We start from the raw sequence: 15,648 nt of genomic DNA, 5'->3' as shown, positions 1-15,648 counted from the left end.
TTTACTTGTAAAGTTATAATAGCCTCCTGGGTAGTCCTACAATGTAATACATCTACCCTGACATTTATGCTGTTTGTCAACAACATAACTGTCTGGGTAGATGTCTTACATTAAAGGGCTACTTCCTAGGGTGATTCACATAATGGGAGGAAATAGTAACCTACTGGTTACTAACTTCACTCAAAAAATTAGGTTAAACAAAACAATTTACATGAAATTGAATTAACACAAAATTAAGTTGGCGGATACCTGTAAATATGATTGTTTATTTCACTCAAACTCCCACTCAGTGTATTATGGTCATGATCAAATATATGTGCTATGATTTGCTCAAATTGTAATAGACATTTTCACAATCTGGAACAAGATGATTTCAATGTATTCTCATCAACGGCAAACAAATAGGACAAGTGTTTATGACCCATGTGCAGAGATATCATGGATGCCATCCTTATTTTTCTTGTCACTACCTGGTTGTCTTGGGTTAGTTGGCATGTTGGAACAACTGTCAAAGATTATTATTTGACAGTCTAATGACATCATAACATATTCCAGTGATGCCCTACTGTTAAGATGTCTTCAATGTTTGTAAGTCAATGATGTGATCGGATACAAGATACTGTTTGCTATCTTCTATAACTATGTTACTCTGAAGATCACATGATTAGCTCTACATAGTTATTTCCAATAGCAAGTAAAGACTGAAAAATCCTTAAGATTGGGGTCCGAGTCTCAAAATTTCAAACTCTGGCAACAGCTATATTTGCTGATTCAGCTTATGAAACAGCAGGAAATAGTGATCCATGACAGTCAGATTATGTCAGCATGTGATGGGGAAAGCAAATTTTTAGTAAATTATGTTTCTCCAAGAATACTTACCCGATCACATTAACGTTACGGATATAAGCCTGTACCTCTCGAATCCAGCCCTACTAAAAGACGAAAAATCGTCTTTTCTGTCTATCTCATATAGACCAAAGGGCAATAACTCTTTCCCCTTACCTCGCCTTGCCACCGCCAGGTGTCACTAGTTATTTAAGCTGAGCGATATATATTATACGAGGATGCTCGCATAGCGGGGTGGTTGGGAGGGTTTTTAAGTAATGTGATCGGGTAAGTATTCTCGGAGAAACATAATTTACTAAAAAATTTGCTTTTTCCTTCAAATACGTTCCCCGATCACATTAACGTTAGGAGAATAGGTAATATGAGGAGGGAATGCTGAGCATCCTACCTCCACCCCGGGTACCTTCTAGGGAATGATGGCTGGATTCCCCATTTGAAAGATAACCCGTTCTAATTTCATCAGCAACACAGCCTAGGGTCCCGTGATATGTGACCCCTATATATGGTTAAGAAGATAGTTATTGAAATCTTCTTACTAACGAAATTTCACTGGCGAATCCAGCGAAGCTGATAGGCTGTGCTGATTGTTTTAAATGGGTCTGGTGGTCATCTGGGCTGCCGACACCAGACCTACCAGATTCAAGGTTTGCCTCTGCGAAGCCAAATCTCTGAGATAAAAACTGGAGAAGGTTGACTCTGCATGCCAGCCAACAGCTTCTATTATATCTCAGATCGAAACATTGCGTTTGAATGCAAGGCTCACCAAGATTGCTCTAATCTCATGACCTGTAATCTTCATGAGGCGACTCTGATCTTGTGAGACATGTTTTGTATGATAGTAGCTTTAACGAAGTGTGGGCTAAAGGTTCAAATTTGTCTGAACTGAGCCATGTTAAAACCCAAAACAGATTCCATTTTGGAAACAGGGTGAGGGATTTTGGTCGATTGAAATCAAAATTGGCAAAAAGATCTGACAGATCTTTGTTATGCCCAATATCACATCTACCATGATGGCGGAATGTGTCTCATATCATGGAGCGGTAGCCTTTGATAGTAATTGGGGCCAACTGTTTCTCCTCGAAAAGCCAGAGAAAAAAGTCAGCCAGTTGAGGGATTGAGACACTCAAAGGGACGATGTTATTGATATGGCACCAGTCTCTGAAAACATGCCACTTTCTCTCGTAAGCCTTCAGAGTGGAAGGCCTTCTTGCTCTTGAGATTCTCTCCACAATCGAAGGTTTAAATTGTTTGTCTCGCAAGGCTGTCCGGACAAGAGCCAAGCGTGAAGAAGAAGACGGTCTGGGCAGGGGTGGAACATCCGTGACCGCGGTTGTTTGAGAAGATTTGGGCTGGTTGGAATCTTCCTGGGTAGATCTATCGCTAGATCGAGTAGATCAGTGACCCAGGACTTGTTCCATCTGAGAGGGGCAATCAGAATCATCTGACAGTTCTGACCCATTAACCTCTGGATTATTTTCGGTACCAAAACCGTGGGAGGGTAGGCGAATGCCCACAACCCCTCCCAGCTGATTGACAGAGCATCCACGGCCCAAGCCTGTGGGTCTGGAGCCGGAGAGACGAAGATGGGCAACTTGCGATTCCACCTTGTCACAAAAAGATCAATCATTGGACGCCCCCAAAGTGTGCAAATCCGAAGAAAGACTGATTGATGGAGTGACCATTCCATGTGAATGACTTGACCTTTCCTGGATAGAGTGTCGGCCAAGACAATGAGTCTGCCGGAAATGTGTCTGATTTGTACGTTGATGTGGAGGTTGTCGAACCAACGTAGAAACTGCCAGATCAGAATGCACAGGTCTGGTGAGTTGGTGCCCCCTTGTTTGAGGAGGTAAGTCACCACCACAGAGTTGTCTGACATAATGAGGACAGTTTTTCCTGAGAGTTGATCCTTCCAGAAATGAAAGGCATTGAAGACAGCCCACATTTCTAAAAGGTTGATGTGGAGAGGCCTCTCCCCTGGCTCCCACGTGCCGCTGACTGTAGCAAAGTCCAGCAACAGGTGGGCACCCCAACCGTAGGTACTGGCATTGGTACATACCGTTATCTCCGTTTGGGGCATCTCCAGAGGAATCCCTGTGGCCAGCCAACCGGGGTTGTGCCACTGACGCAGGAATGATCGTATCTCGGGCGTGATCATTATTGTTTGATTGAGGGGACTTGAAAAGCGGCGCCATTGTGCCAGTAACGTCATTTGTAAGGGACGCATAAAAAGACGGCCAAGCGGGATCAAGTCCGCCACCATATTAAATAATCTGAGGAGTTGTAAGAATTCTCTCGCTGAAATCCACGTCCTGTTGGAAACGGACTCGACGAGTTCGATGATCCGGATTATGCGAGCGCGAGGAAGCTGTACCAGATTCAGATCGGTGAGAAACTCCATACCCAGATAGACAAAACGCTGGGATGGACGGAGATCGGACTTTTTCCAGTTCACGAGAAAGCCTAGATGACCTAAAAGTGCTAAAAGATCGTTTCTGCCTTTGAGCAGAATAGAACTTACCATATGTTTCTGGAGAATGTCGTCCAAGTACACTGCCGTCCCTGTAGATGAAGTCGAGCGGAACAGGGTGACGACACAATCCATAACCTTGGTAAAAGCCCAAGGGCTGATGTTGAGGCTAAAGGGTAGGACCTGGAACTGATGAACCGCGTCGTGGTAAGCTGGATAGGGACGTGAAAATATGCGTCGGTCATATCTAGACTGACGGCATACTCGTCCCGCCGGATGGAAAGACGGATTGATCTTGCCGTTTCCATCTTGAATTTCGGTGGTAAAATGTATTGGTTGAGGCGACTCAGGTCGATGATCGGCCTCAACTTGCCGTTTTCCTTCTGGATAAGAAACAGCCAGGAATAAAAAAACCCCGATTGCGGTTTTTTTTTTTTTTTCACAATCTCCACCGCCCATTTTTCTATGAGCGACCGTATCTCCTGTTGTAGAAAGGTATCCTTCTCCCGATCGGACGGTACGTCCGTGAAGAGGGGAGAGGAGGACAGGGGAGGGGGTTGGATAAATGAAATCCAAAGCCCCTCCGAAATGACCTGGATCACAAAATCGTTCAGAGGAAAAAAGGTGGTCCAGTGGTCCTGAAATTGCAGGAGGCAGCCGCCCACAGTTAGGCTGTCCGCGGGTGGTGTGGAGGGTATGTCAACTTTTAGAGTTAGGAGGCTTGAAGACGGAGAAACTTTGTTTCTTACCGCCTCTGTATGGTTGCCTCCTGGCTTGATTAGACTGTCTCCTGGCATTGGGTTGGGATCTATACTGCATATTTGATTGTAAGGATCCCTTGTCCCTGGTCCGCCAATCATCCCTCCGCTGTGGCAGGGGATTTTTTCTAAACGCCTGCGAGGGCTGGGCGGCGAGTTGGAGGGGTAGTTCCTGAGCTGCCTGCTTCTGAACTTCTTCAATTTTTCCTCCAAAGAGTAAAGGTGACCCAAACGGAGTCATCCGTAAAGCCAGAGGATGATGGGGCTTGAGCGACGTGGACCACAGACATGCGTCACGTTGTATCAGGTCTAAGTTGGCAGAAGCAGTCAACGCATTAGCCATGGAATGGTGAGCTGCCCTGTTAATAACTCTAGCAATCCGGGCCATCACTTCCCAAGCGTGGTCATTGTCGTATTTTTCTGCAAGTCGGAAAATGGCTAATGAAGCCAAGTCTAACATTGAAGACGTAGCAACTACGTTCCGGACTAGCTTTGACGTGGCATGGAACACATTTTTGTCCACTTTGTAAAACAGTGGAGCGGACATGTGAACTGCTGCCATATTTTTGTCCAGGGCTGGAAGATCCGTACTGAAGGCATCTGAATGAGTTTTGTACCAGCGACACGAGAACGTCGCTGGTACTTGGCTTTCTGAAAAGAACGCCTTAGCATTCCCCGGATCACCTATTTGTCCTGATAGATGATCAATGATCTCCTTAAGTTTTGCCGACTGGGGAAGGAGCCGGAAGGATGGCGTCTCTTCCTCCCTGTCAAGATCTACAGACGCCTTAACTTCGTAGTCTTGAGTGGCGGTAGGAGGTGGAGGACATTCTGAAGTTGCCAACACCCTATAAATTTCTTCCACTGCTGCCTTGAAGCCAAACTCAGTCCGTTCCATGGTTGGATCTGTGTACGGCTGATTTGCAGGAGTTTCGTCACCCTCACTGTGTGCCGAGTCGTGTTCTGGAATAGCTTGCATTTCTGGATAGAGCATACCAGGTGGCATAGATGATGCAATTCCGTCATCCTTGACACTGTCACTAACTCTCCCTTGTGGATAAGCCATGAACATATGGACGGATGGCCCTGCCGGCTGGTTTGTCTGGCTTGTGGTTGGCCTGAATGTTGGCGACGGTCCTGCTATCACCGGTAGCGGCTGCTCCAATGGCCTGGCTGGACGGACAGATTTCTCACTAAAATCTCCGCCATAGTATTGGTATGTTGCCGGCGGTACAGCTTGATGGACGGATTTATCACTGAGATCCCCGTAAATCATATTTGGTCGGACTGTTTTAGCAATAGGGTCCCCATGCTGGGACAGCTGGACGGCCGGTGACATAGAGGTTGTATAATGAAATGGATCCAATGGATCCGGTAAAAACCCCATGTGTCCTGACTTACAGGCCCGAAGGCCATGCTTGGACATGCGGGGGGACTTACGCCCACTGGGCAGCCTAAAATTGGGTGAACATTCCCCCAAAGAGTCAGAAAAAGCTGTGGAAGCGAGCGAGGGAAATAAGGGTAATATCTGGCCTGATGTCAATAGCTGCGTCGTCATTTCCTGGACCAAACGACACATCTGTTCAAAGGTGGACTGTTGTACCCTGTCAACATTACTTTCCTCCATTGCCGCTGATGTTCCTTCTGGACTGCATCAGCCCACATTTGCTCTGTCCAAGTATTACACACGCTGCATGGTATAGATGATGTACACTTGGTACATACAATACAAGAGTCATGGTTGTCTTCTTTTGCTTCGAACTTTTGCATTCATGCATTTGGTTCACATTTCTACTGAAACGACTCAAGAAAAGAAAACAAAGCACAAATTAGCAATTCAGCATGTTATTAATTCGCTAATACCACAACCACTACTAACGGAGTAAGCGAAATTAGTCAGTGTTGCGTTAACTCTTAATTCACAACACGAGTTCAGCGATAGTATGTGTAACATGGTCTTCAGTAGACGAAATCCATAAGGGTGACAAAGTCACTCAATTTTGAAAAAATTGTTAAAATAATGCATACAACCTGTAGAAGAATGATTGTCCAACGCAATAAATCCAAATTTAACTTCGGATGGTCCAATTTAATGCTAAGATGGCTTGGATTGTTTGGAGGTATAATGTACGTGTTATCAGTACAAGCGACGCTTAAAAACTAGTGACACCTGGCGGTGGCAAGGGGAGGTAAGGGGCAAGACTTATTGCCCTTTGGTCTATATGAGATAGACAGAAAAGACGAATTTTCGTCTTTTAGTAGGGCTGGATTCGAGAGGTAGCAGGCTTATATCCCTAACGTTAATGTGATCGGGGAACGTATTTGAAGGAGAAATTCCCTGATAACTCATAATAAGCCTTCAAAGGTGTATTAAAAAAGTATGCAAATAAAATTGATGATATTTTACTCACACAAATATCGGAAAAAAGAAATGCTACTGGAAAGAAAAACATAGGGGTGACACCCTATTTATGCCACAGATGTGTTCCTGGGGTTAACAAGTAAATTTGAAGTAATTGTGCTCTCTTGGTGAAAGATGAAATGACTATGTATGCATATACATAGACAGCGCATGAGTCACAGCACATTGTGCCAGTGATGGCATACAACCAATCACAGTGGCACACATTAAATGTTATTTCATCATTAAAACATAACTGAACTGGCATATAGCAAGCGACACCTGTACTTTAATTAAACCTGATTCAGACAAAAATGAGGTGTTCTACACATAATGAGAGTTTCCTCATCTATCTGATAAACATGGTGCTCAAACATGGGGCACTTCAAACTTACAAAACTGTCTCAAACTGATTCTGTCTAATCTAACCTTTCCAGTGTAAGATATCTGGACATTAAAGTTGGTACATATGGTCTGAGGAAACTTGGACTAAATGCACCAGAACCAATCAAAGCACAAAACACTGGATGAGCACAAAACTGTAATTTTATAATCAAAAAAAATATGAATCACTGCAAACTTGGTAAATTTAAGATGTGAATAAAGCATAAATGTAGCTCTGAATGGTTTGTTGTCAAGACTCTAAATGATGCTTGTCAAAACTGTCTCATGTTTGATGGAGTGATATTGTTTAACTTAAATTTGACATTTAAATGAAAATATAAGGATTGAGCAAACTGGATAAGGAATATATACAAAAAAGTAAAACCAATTTCATTTTCTGGTCTCATTCAAATACATTATATTTGCTCATACACTTACAATAAATTCATGCTGCCTGCGTCGAAATGGATTCTGTTAATTCCACATGGCTTTCTGCGTGGTGAGTGCAATACCAAAGAGTGAACGCAACATCTGTGACCTTTACCTCTTGGTGAAAAGGTTAAGTGTTCATGTCACAGAATGAACTGTCTTAGTTTCACAATGATTCCTCCAAACTATAAAGAAAATCCATCAAATGCTTAGGCAAATACAAGGAAATGAAAAACTGCCAAAATTTGTATGCACATTTTCTGCGACTATAACCTCAACTTCAATATATTGTCTTAGCAATATAATGATTCATGCCAAGTATGATGAGAATCAAGCAAGGTGTTTAGGAAATATATGCAAATGAAAAACATTATCCAAAACAATAACTGCTGACAATGAAGATGTCAACACTGGAAAAGTTGTTGCTATGTCCCACCAGCATTCACTTAACAAAAATGAGTCAGATATGTCATGTATATATATATATATATATATGGAATGAGAAAAGGGTGCTTACCTCCAGTCCTAATTCAGTGAGTATGTCACACAAGGCTGATCCAGCCTCCTCATTCCATGGATCCAGGTCAAAGGATTTCTTATAACACTTCCTGGCCTGAGAAGAGTCATGCTTTATGTCCCTGTAGAAGTGTCCCAAGTATTTGAAGGTTTCTGAGCAGTAAGGATCTAACTTGGCAGCCTTTACCAAAAAAACAAACAAAATAAACAATAAAACGTTATAAGTTGACTGTAGTGTTGGGGTTCAATTATAAAGTCATGACTGATCATCACTTAAGAAAAGGCAACTGACAATAAACTGAAAATCAATCATGCACTTTGCAGCTTGCCTACCAGTACTACTACAACCTAATATGGCATGTCTGCATCATACACTGCTATGATAACATTACTATGGAAACAACAAATACCATGAAACCAGACTCAGAAAGACTTGTTAACTGGCTCTGTTGTATAAAACAACCTGGTAGGACATGTGGAGAAAACATTCACCTGGTATTATTTTAGGAATTAGTCAAATTTCCCCACCAAATGAGTTATCATGCCTCTCTCCTTAATCTCAAAAAGCATGATAGGTGCAGAGTTAAAAAATAATTGACTGAAAACTTAAAATTATCAAGCCATGACCCTGATCCTGAAGAAAAGACCCCAACGCCATACCTTCTAATAATGATGGGTAAATATATAACACTTTAAATCTTAATCTAAAAAAAAAAAGATTGTGGCATTAACAGTGGAAATAGAAGTGTGATCGATGGACAAAGAAATGAACAGATGGACTGAATGACAGATGAACAGATAGAAACAAATAGTAGCTTAAATATCAAAACATTCACAAAGAAATAGTACAAACAAATTGAAATTTGAAAAAACATACCTGCAGAAGGGAGGTGAAGCAGATTTCCTTTACTTTAGCTTGACTTTCTTTCCCTATGATAGCCCAGTAACACTTGACAAGCATAAGCAATACTTCACTCTCCCTGGTCTCTTTTTCTCTCTCTGCAGATGACAAGACTTCTTGGAAACTGTTCATAGAGAAACCAAATTTTCTAATTAAATGTTTTTTCAATGATACTTACCTGATCATAATACACTAAGATTCTACTGCCTTGCAAAACCAGCCCTCCCAAGCTAAGACAGCTAAGCTTTTCAAAATGAAAATGAGAAAAGAGTGGTTATCCTCGGAAAAGGACTGGCACCAAACTTTGTCCACTTGTCAATTACTTCTGGAGCTCTTTCTCGGATGGACCTATGGTAAGGGTTTTGAATGGGTTTTCCCTTACATACTACTGAAAAACCATGCATGCATTTTGCAGCAAAAATTGATTTCTTCTTCAAATACACATCACATTATGAAAATAGGTACGAGACAGAGGGAGTCACATTCCTGTATACCAAAGCCCCAGAGTTGACCATGGCTCCTGTCTCCTAATGTAAATGAACTAAATTTAGTCTTACACAAGATACATGCTAGGGTTAACATATGGTCAGTGAGTAGACACTGCTTAAAGAAAAGTGTTCCTCCTGCAAATCCGGCAGAAGTAAAGTTACATGCATCGTTATGAAGCTATGAGGTAAAAGTTGGTGAACATCACATCTGACCTTCATTCCATGGCTTCAATGATATCAACAAGGGAACAGTAGTTGTACCTGAATATGATGCTAGTGACAACTGTCCTAACAGTGAACCAATATAAATAAGAAATTCATCAGGCCTTGGGTTACTGGTAGCATGAGCAGATAACAACGGATTAAGGATTGCTGAGACTGTGAAGAAGCAAAATCTCTGTTCCATACTTGAATGGCAAGAAACAAGCAGGATTCCCTTCTCATGAGCTTAATCTGCTTCAGTGCCCTGAGGGGTCATACAGATGCCCTGAGGGGTCATACAGATGCCCTGAGGGGTCATACAGATGCCCTGTGGGGTCATACAGATGCCCTGAGGGGTCATACAGATGCCCTGTGGGGTCATACAGATGCCCTGAGGGGTCATATAGATGCCCTGTGGGGTCATACAGATGCCCTGTGGGGTCATACAGATGCCCTGAGGGGTCATACAGATGCCCTGTGGGGTCATACAGATGCCCTGTGGGGTCATACAGATGCCCTGAGGGGTCATATAGATGCCGCTGGGCATAAAGATGCAAAGAAAACACTGGTTTCATGACCAGGAGCTGATTTCCCATGAGTGGAAATCTGTTCTTTGCAGTGAAAGCAGGGGTCAGCACAAGTAAAACTGAATCATCGTGAAGTGATGATAGTTCGGGTTGACTGATAAATCATGAATTTCACTGATTTTACCTCTTGTAGTTGAGCGACTATGAACATTGAGTCAGAGGGGATCAATACAGTGCTTCGAAGGTTTCCTTGTTCAACCAAATCAGAACAGATCGATGGTTCCATTTTCAATAAGAGGCCAAGACCTTCGTAAAAAGGTCAGAGTAGTCTTTGTTCTGACCTATGTCATCCTTTCCATCATAGCAAATTATGTCTGAGATCACGGAATGGTAACCTTTTATTGTGAGCAGAGAAAAGCTTTTCTATATGAAAAGTCATTGGAGAATGTAAGCAGTTTGTATACAGAGGCTTGTAAAAAGATATGTTACTGCTCAAACCACTAGGAGAAAACTCTCCAATTCCTTTCAAAGGTTTTCAGAGTGGAGGGTTTTCCTGTCCAAGTAACTCTGTTCACAACTTGTTCTGTTTCTTGCTAAAGGATTGTTTGATATGGGCCAGGAATGCTAGTTTAACATTTGTAGGTTTGGATGGAATATCTGCATGTGCAGTTGTTTCAGAAGGAAATTCTGGAACTGGCAAGATAATGGTCAAGAATTTGTTGCTCCACTTCACTACAGACCACAGTACTTCAAAAGTGGACTAAAGATTGAGGGTACATGTACAATACAGCTGATTCTTGATTAGGACAGTGAGTCTACTAGAACCTTGAGCCTGTCTGGGATAAGGCAAACTCAGTGGTCATTTTACGAATTGGCTGTACATTGGAACACATTTCTCTATGTAAGCTGAAAATTAACAGAAGCTGTTATGACACTGGAGAATGAATACAGAGCTGCTCTGTTGAGTACACGAGTCATATGCATAAATGATTCCTGGATATGTTTGTCTGCAAATGTATGGGTGAAGGTTGAGCTCAAAATTGCGGAAGCATAGTCACTGAGATCAAGTCAAGCAAGGAGACTAGAGTTGCACACCAGTTGTTGCACATCAGGAAATGACATTTGGTCCATGTGCATGGAGGAAAGTCTGGACATTCCCAGGCCTGTGATCACTGTCATTTAAAGGCACAGACTAGATGGTATTTGCAAGGCCTTTCAGAAGAAGCATACTGACAAGGCATTAACAGAAGTAGTCACTGACAAGTGAGTGAATTTGGCACCAATCCCTCCAACCATGAGATGATGACTCCCACACAACTTCCATATTGGCAAGCAGATGATTCTTAGCACCTTTTGCTTGTTAAAATAGGTCAAAATATGTGATGAAGATCTTTCTAAACTTAGGAAGAGTGCAAGGCAATGAATGTACTCCTAACATACTGTAATTCGGTAACATATTGGATGAAACAGCTAAACAGTGTAACAAGAACAATATCTTTTTTAAATGCATCTGAACATGTACAAAACTATGCTCTAACCTCTCATATGGACAGTCAGGTGATTAGGACAGTTTTATATTTGATTACAATGTGTCTTATGGATACAATATTGTAGAGAAAATTTTTTAAAGGGGTACATATCTGGCATCCTGTAAAAGTAATCAATCTATTTTTTAGCACAGGCACAAGCTTACTGGTGCAAAGTAATCTCCTGCTTCTTTATTTAATTTATGAATCCCTATAAATCTGCAGCCGAAAAGTAATCAGGTGCAAAATGAAAACCTATAAGACAGTCAATTCAAAGTTTTTCTGGCAATGTTCAGTGTTCTTTAGAAATGATACAATTTTCATGACAACAAGAGGCTAAGTGGTCATGATATCACTCACCTGACTGAAATCTACCTAATATGCAAATGCAAGAGCAGTTAACCAAGAAATCTGGGTCAAGATGTAGAAACTTCTTCCAATCTGTTAACTGCATATGTCAAGAAAATAACTGCTTCATTAATTTTCTATCTTTCATTACCTTCATCCATATTTAATGGCATTATTAGCATTCTTAAAAGGTCTATAAGCTTTCTGTCCAAGCTGGTCAAATTCTATTCAGTGGATTTTGGATAAAGCTCTTTAAAATTTGTTTCTGTATTTAGTATTCAACTTATATTAAGTTTTTGGAAATATTGGCTGTTTAAAGCTTTTCATATTTTTAGTAACAGTAGCCATATCTGAAGGCAGATCAGAATCATTTTGTACCAATTTGAAATCCCTTTATGCCAAGATGCTTTTAGTCACAGCTGATTAAGTTATGTTTAGAAATTTTAGATGTTGATACTATGTCTTTTTTGTAATGGTAACCATATTTGACAGTGTATTGGCATCATTTGTACAATCAGAAAGCACATAATGCCCGGATATTATATATCAAATTTGGTTGCATGTTTTTTTTTTTTTAAATGTCATTTTAATATTTTTCTATTTTTAGTAATGGCAACCATGTCTGATGACAGATCACCATCATCTGTAAAACAAAATGTAAAATAACCTTAATGTCAAAGTGCATTGTTTCAAATTTGGTCAAATTCTGTTAAGAAGACCTTTCAAGGTTTCATGCCCAATATATCTGATTGCAACTTCGCATCATTTGTATTGATTTTAAAGCCTTTTGTGTCTGGATGTTTTCTGTCCAATTTTTTAACATTCTGTTCAGCAATTTTTGAGAAGGTGTTTACAGATTTTATTATTTTTAATTTTTGTTGTTGTTTTGGGTTTAATGCCATTATTCAGTGCAAGATAGGTTATACATGGTAGCTAGAATAACTGGTGGAGGAAAAACCTGGGAAAATTCTGCTAAGAACCACTGACTCAAAGGAAGTGGCTGGCAGCTTCCTCACAAGTCATACCCATGTGCACAGAGGTGAGATGTCAACGATCAGTAAAGAAGAGTGCTTTAAACTACTTGGCCACCCAGGGTCCTACTAATTTTAGTAATAGCAGCCATATTTGATTATTTCTTTGGCATCATTTGTATCGGTTTTTACAAATCCCTACATGTCAAGGTGCTTTCTGTCACATTTGGTCAACATTTTTTGAGCTGTTTCTTTTAGAATAAGTTGTTTAAAGTATTCCTATTTTTTAGCCATAGAAGCTATATTTTATGGTGGGTTTCTCCATAATGCCCATAAATTTGAAAGCCCATGATGCTTTCCATTAAGTCCCATTTGATCTATTTCCATTAGAGCTAAATATACCATACCTGGGGCAATTTCTTGTTTCAAAACTGAATACAAAGTGTAGAAGAGTGCTGTGAATATGATGTTTTATAATTCTCATCAAATGATACTAAGCAATCAATGCTCAACTATTATTCAAATAATTTCTCCACATATTAATATCTTGCCAAAAAACTTGAGGATATTTTTCAAACAGTCTTAAGAATAAAATAGTACATTTGGTGCAGAACTGACTTTTAACCACAAGTGATCACAAAAACTTTAATTGATTAATTAGTCAATCAGCAAATTGCAAGTGTTCACTTGGTCATCTCAATGACAGTGATGATGTTTATTTAACCAGATCAATTAATCAGAACAGCCCTACTGCAAACTATTCAACAAAATGGTCCAATGTGAAAAGAAAATAAAGGAAAACATTTAGGTTTTGTTTGTTACTCAAATGACAAGAATATTTTCAAACAAATAACTAGCGAATTTGTTACTGACCACTGCACAGCATCTTCATATTGTCCCTGGTGATATGCTATGCAACCTTTCAACATCTGGCTTCCTGCAGCCCCAGCCTCTGATAAGCAATCCTGTACATAAAAAACAACAGTAATCAATGGTATTTCTTTCTCAGTCCACTATCTGTTGTTAGTAGAATTGTACCAGACTTTCGATGAATTTAGAGGGTTTATGTTTAATATATTTTATCAAGACCCAATAAGAAAATTTTCTTTAATACTAATTTTATATATATATATATATATATATATATATATATATATATATATATATATATATATATATTAGGGAAAATTCTTTAAACATTACTTGTGTATCATCAGCATCAATCTGTATCTTTATTCTGGTGTCTACAATTCTTGATTTGACAAAGATGATAATTATTTAATATGATAGTGACTAGTTTTCAGTTTTGATACATCATAAAAACTCAATTTAAATTATTAAATATTTGTTTCATTGGAAAGAAAAACAATTATCATCTATGTAAATCTTATATTAATCAGGGACTGCAGATTCAATATAAAATTAGAGCCACCAGAGTACATCACAAACGACCTTACCCACAACAATATGATCCACTGGATTTTAAAGAGGAACTTTTGTTGGGAGACTAGAATTAGGAAACATATTAGCAACAATCCCATGTAAAGATATGAAGTTGATTGACAATAGCCATAATTCTGTCCAGTATGGTGTAGACAAGACAAAGCCCATAAAAGACAGATCTAAGTCCAAGGGACAATGCTCTTAACAAATTCTTTCAGAACTGAATATGTTGAATGGATTTTGAGCCATGCTGACTGCCAGCAGCATTCTAATTTTCCACGCAAATAAAAGAATTTGCTTTACAAGAAGCAAAAACTCTGTCTGAATTGGAGAAGACTAAACCTATAAAAGGAACATGCGCATCTCTGAGACAAAGTTCGTACCAATGACAATGATCAAGGGTCATAACTCTCTCCAAAATGGAATTGATAAAACAAAACCCACAGAAGGCACATGCAAGTGTCTGAGACAATGTTCTAGTCCCTTGAATTAAAATATACCTAATGGTTCTTGAGCTACAATGGTTACAAGCATCATCCCTTACAAAGATATGAATAATTGTCAGGATCCATCACTCTACTGAAAATGGAGCTGACACACCAAATTGTCACAGGATATGGGTCCTGAGGTATGCTGGTTACAAAGATCTGCTGCAGTGGGAATTTAAAACTGATGGAAAATGGGCAATAACTCCTTCAAAATGAAAATGGGTGATAGCTCCTTCAAAATCGTACCTGAAATGAAGGAACCTTGAAAAGGCACATCTATATGTACTAGGGGATTCACCTACCAATGGGCATGCTTATATGTGTAAAGGATGCAGAGTTTTGGTGGTTACAAGAACAAGAAGTGTGTATTGACAGAGAGATGGACAGAAATAAAATCCCTGCACCTTAATGTGAGGGCCTACTAAATACTACTAGTTATTGCATCAAATGTATGCCTTGCTGTGATAAATAATTTCAGAACCATCAAAATTGTTTGTTATAATAACAGTGTATTTGTTATAATAGAGCATTTTATAGTATAAATTTATAGTATTTTATAGTATAAATTTAAATATGTATGAGTCTTTTAATATTTGTAAATTCATTACAGTAAGAATTTTTCGTTTCTTCTTAAAATTTTAAATGTTTAGTTGTGTGTTGACAAATGTCATCTACATAATGACCAAAACTGATACTCATCTCCAACATTTGAGCAAGTAATCAAATGAAGTCTTCCAAAATCCACCAGTAACCCTAATGGGAAAATTCAAGTAACAATGGACAGAAATCAGAGGCAAGATCATCTCATTAATACGCACCAATCTTGCTCATTATTGAAACTGTCCAAGACCTTGATGACACAGCTGCATATTCCAAATTTTATCACACATGGATTAAAAATATGACCCCCAGAGTGGTCTCAAGCTCAGCCAATCAGATGCAAGATTACCT

General features: G+C 39.7%; 1 protein-coding gene across 1 annotated transcript in view; it reads right to left on the bottom strand.

Moving 5' to 3' along the window:
• Nucleotides 1-15,648, bottom strand: part of LOC149801921 (tetratricopeptide repeat protein 37-like) — a 160,982-nt gene that overhangs the window by 97,398 nt on the left and 47,936 nt on the right. Inside the window, exons 13-15 of the mRNA XM_089956305.1 lie at nucleotides 13,640-13,731; nucleotides 8,682-8,829; nucleotides 7,806-7,985 (exon numbers count right to left, since the gene is read on the bottom strand). Of these exons, the coding sequence (XP_089812431.1) occupies nucleotides 7,806-7,985; nucleotides 8,682-8,829; nucleotides 13,640-13,731 (420 nt within the window). The remainder of the gene's footprint in view (nucleotides 1-7,805; nucleotides 7,986-8,681; nucleotides 8,830-13,639; nucleotides 13,732-15,648) is intronic.

The sequence above is a fragment of the Sinohyriopsis cumingii genome, chromosome 4 (genome assembly GCF_028554795.1).
Source record: "Sinohyriopsis cumingii isolate HCF-2022 chromosome 4, ASM2855479v2, whole genome shotgun sequence".
In the NCBI taxonomy this organism is placed as follows: Eukaryota; Metazoa; Mollusca; class Bivalvia; order Unionida; family Unionidae; genus Sinohyriopsis; species Sinohyriopsis cumingii.
The sequence above is the reverse complement of the archived record's forward strand: the minus strand, read 5'-3'. Positions and strand labels throughout refer to the sequence as shown.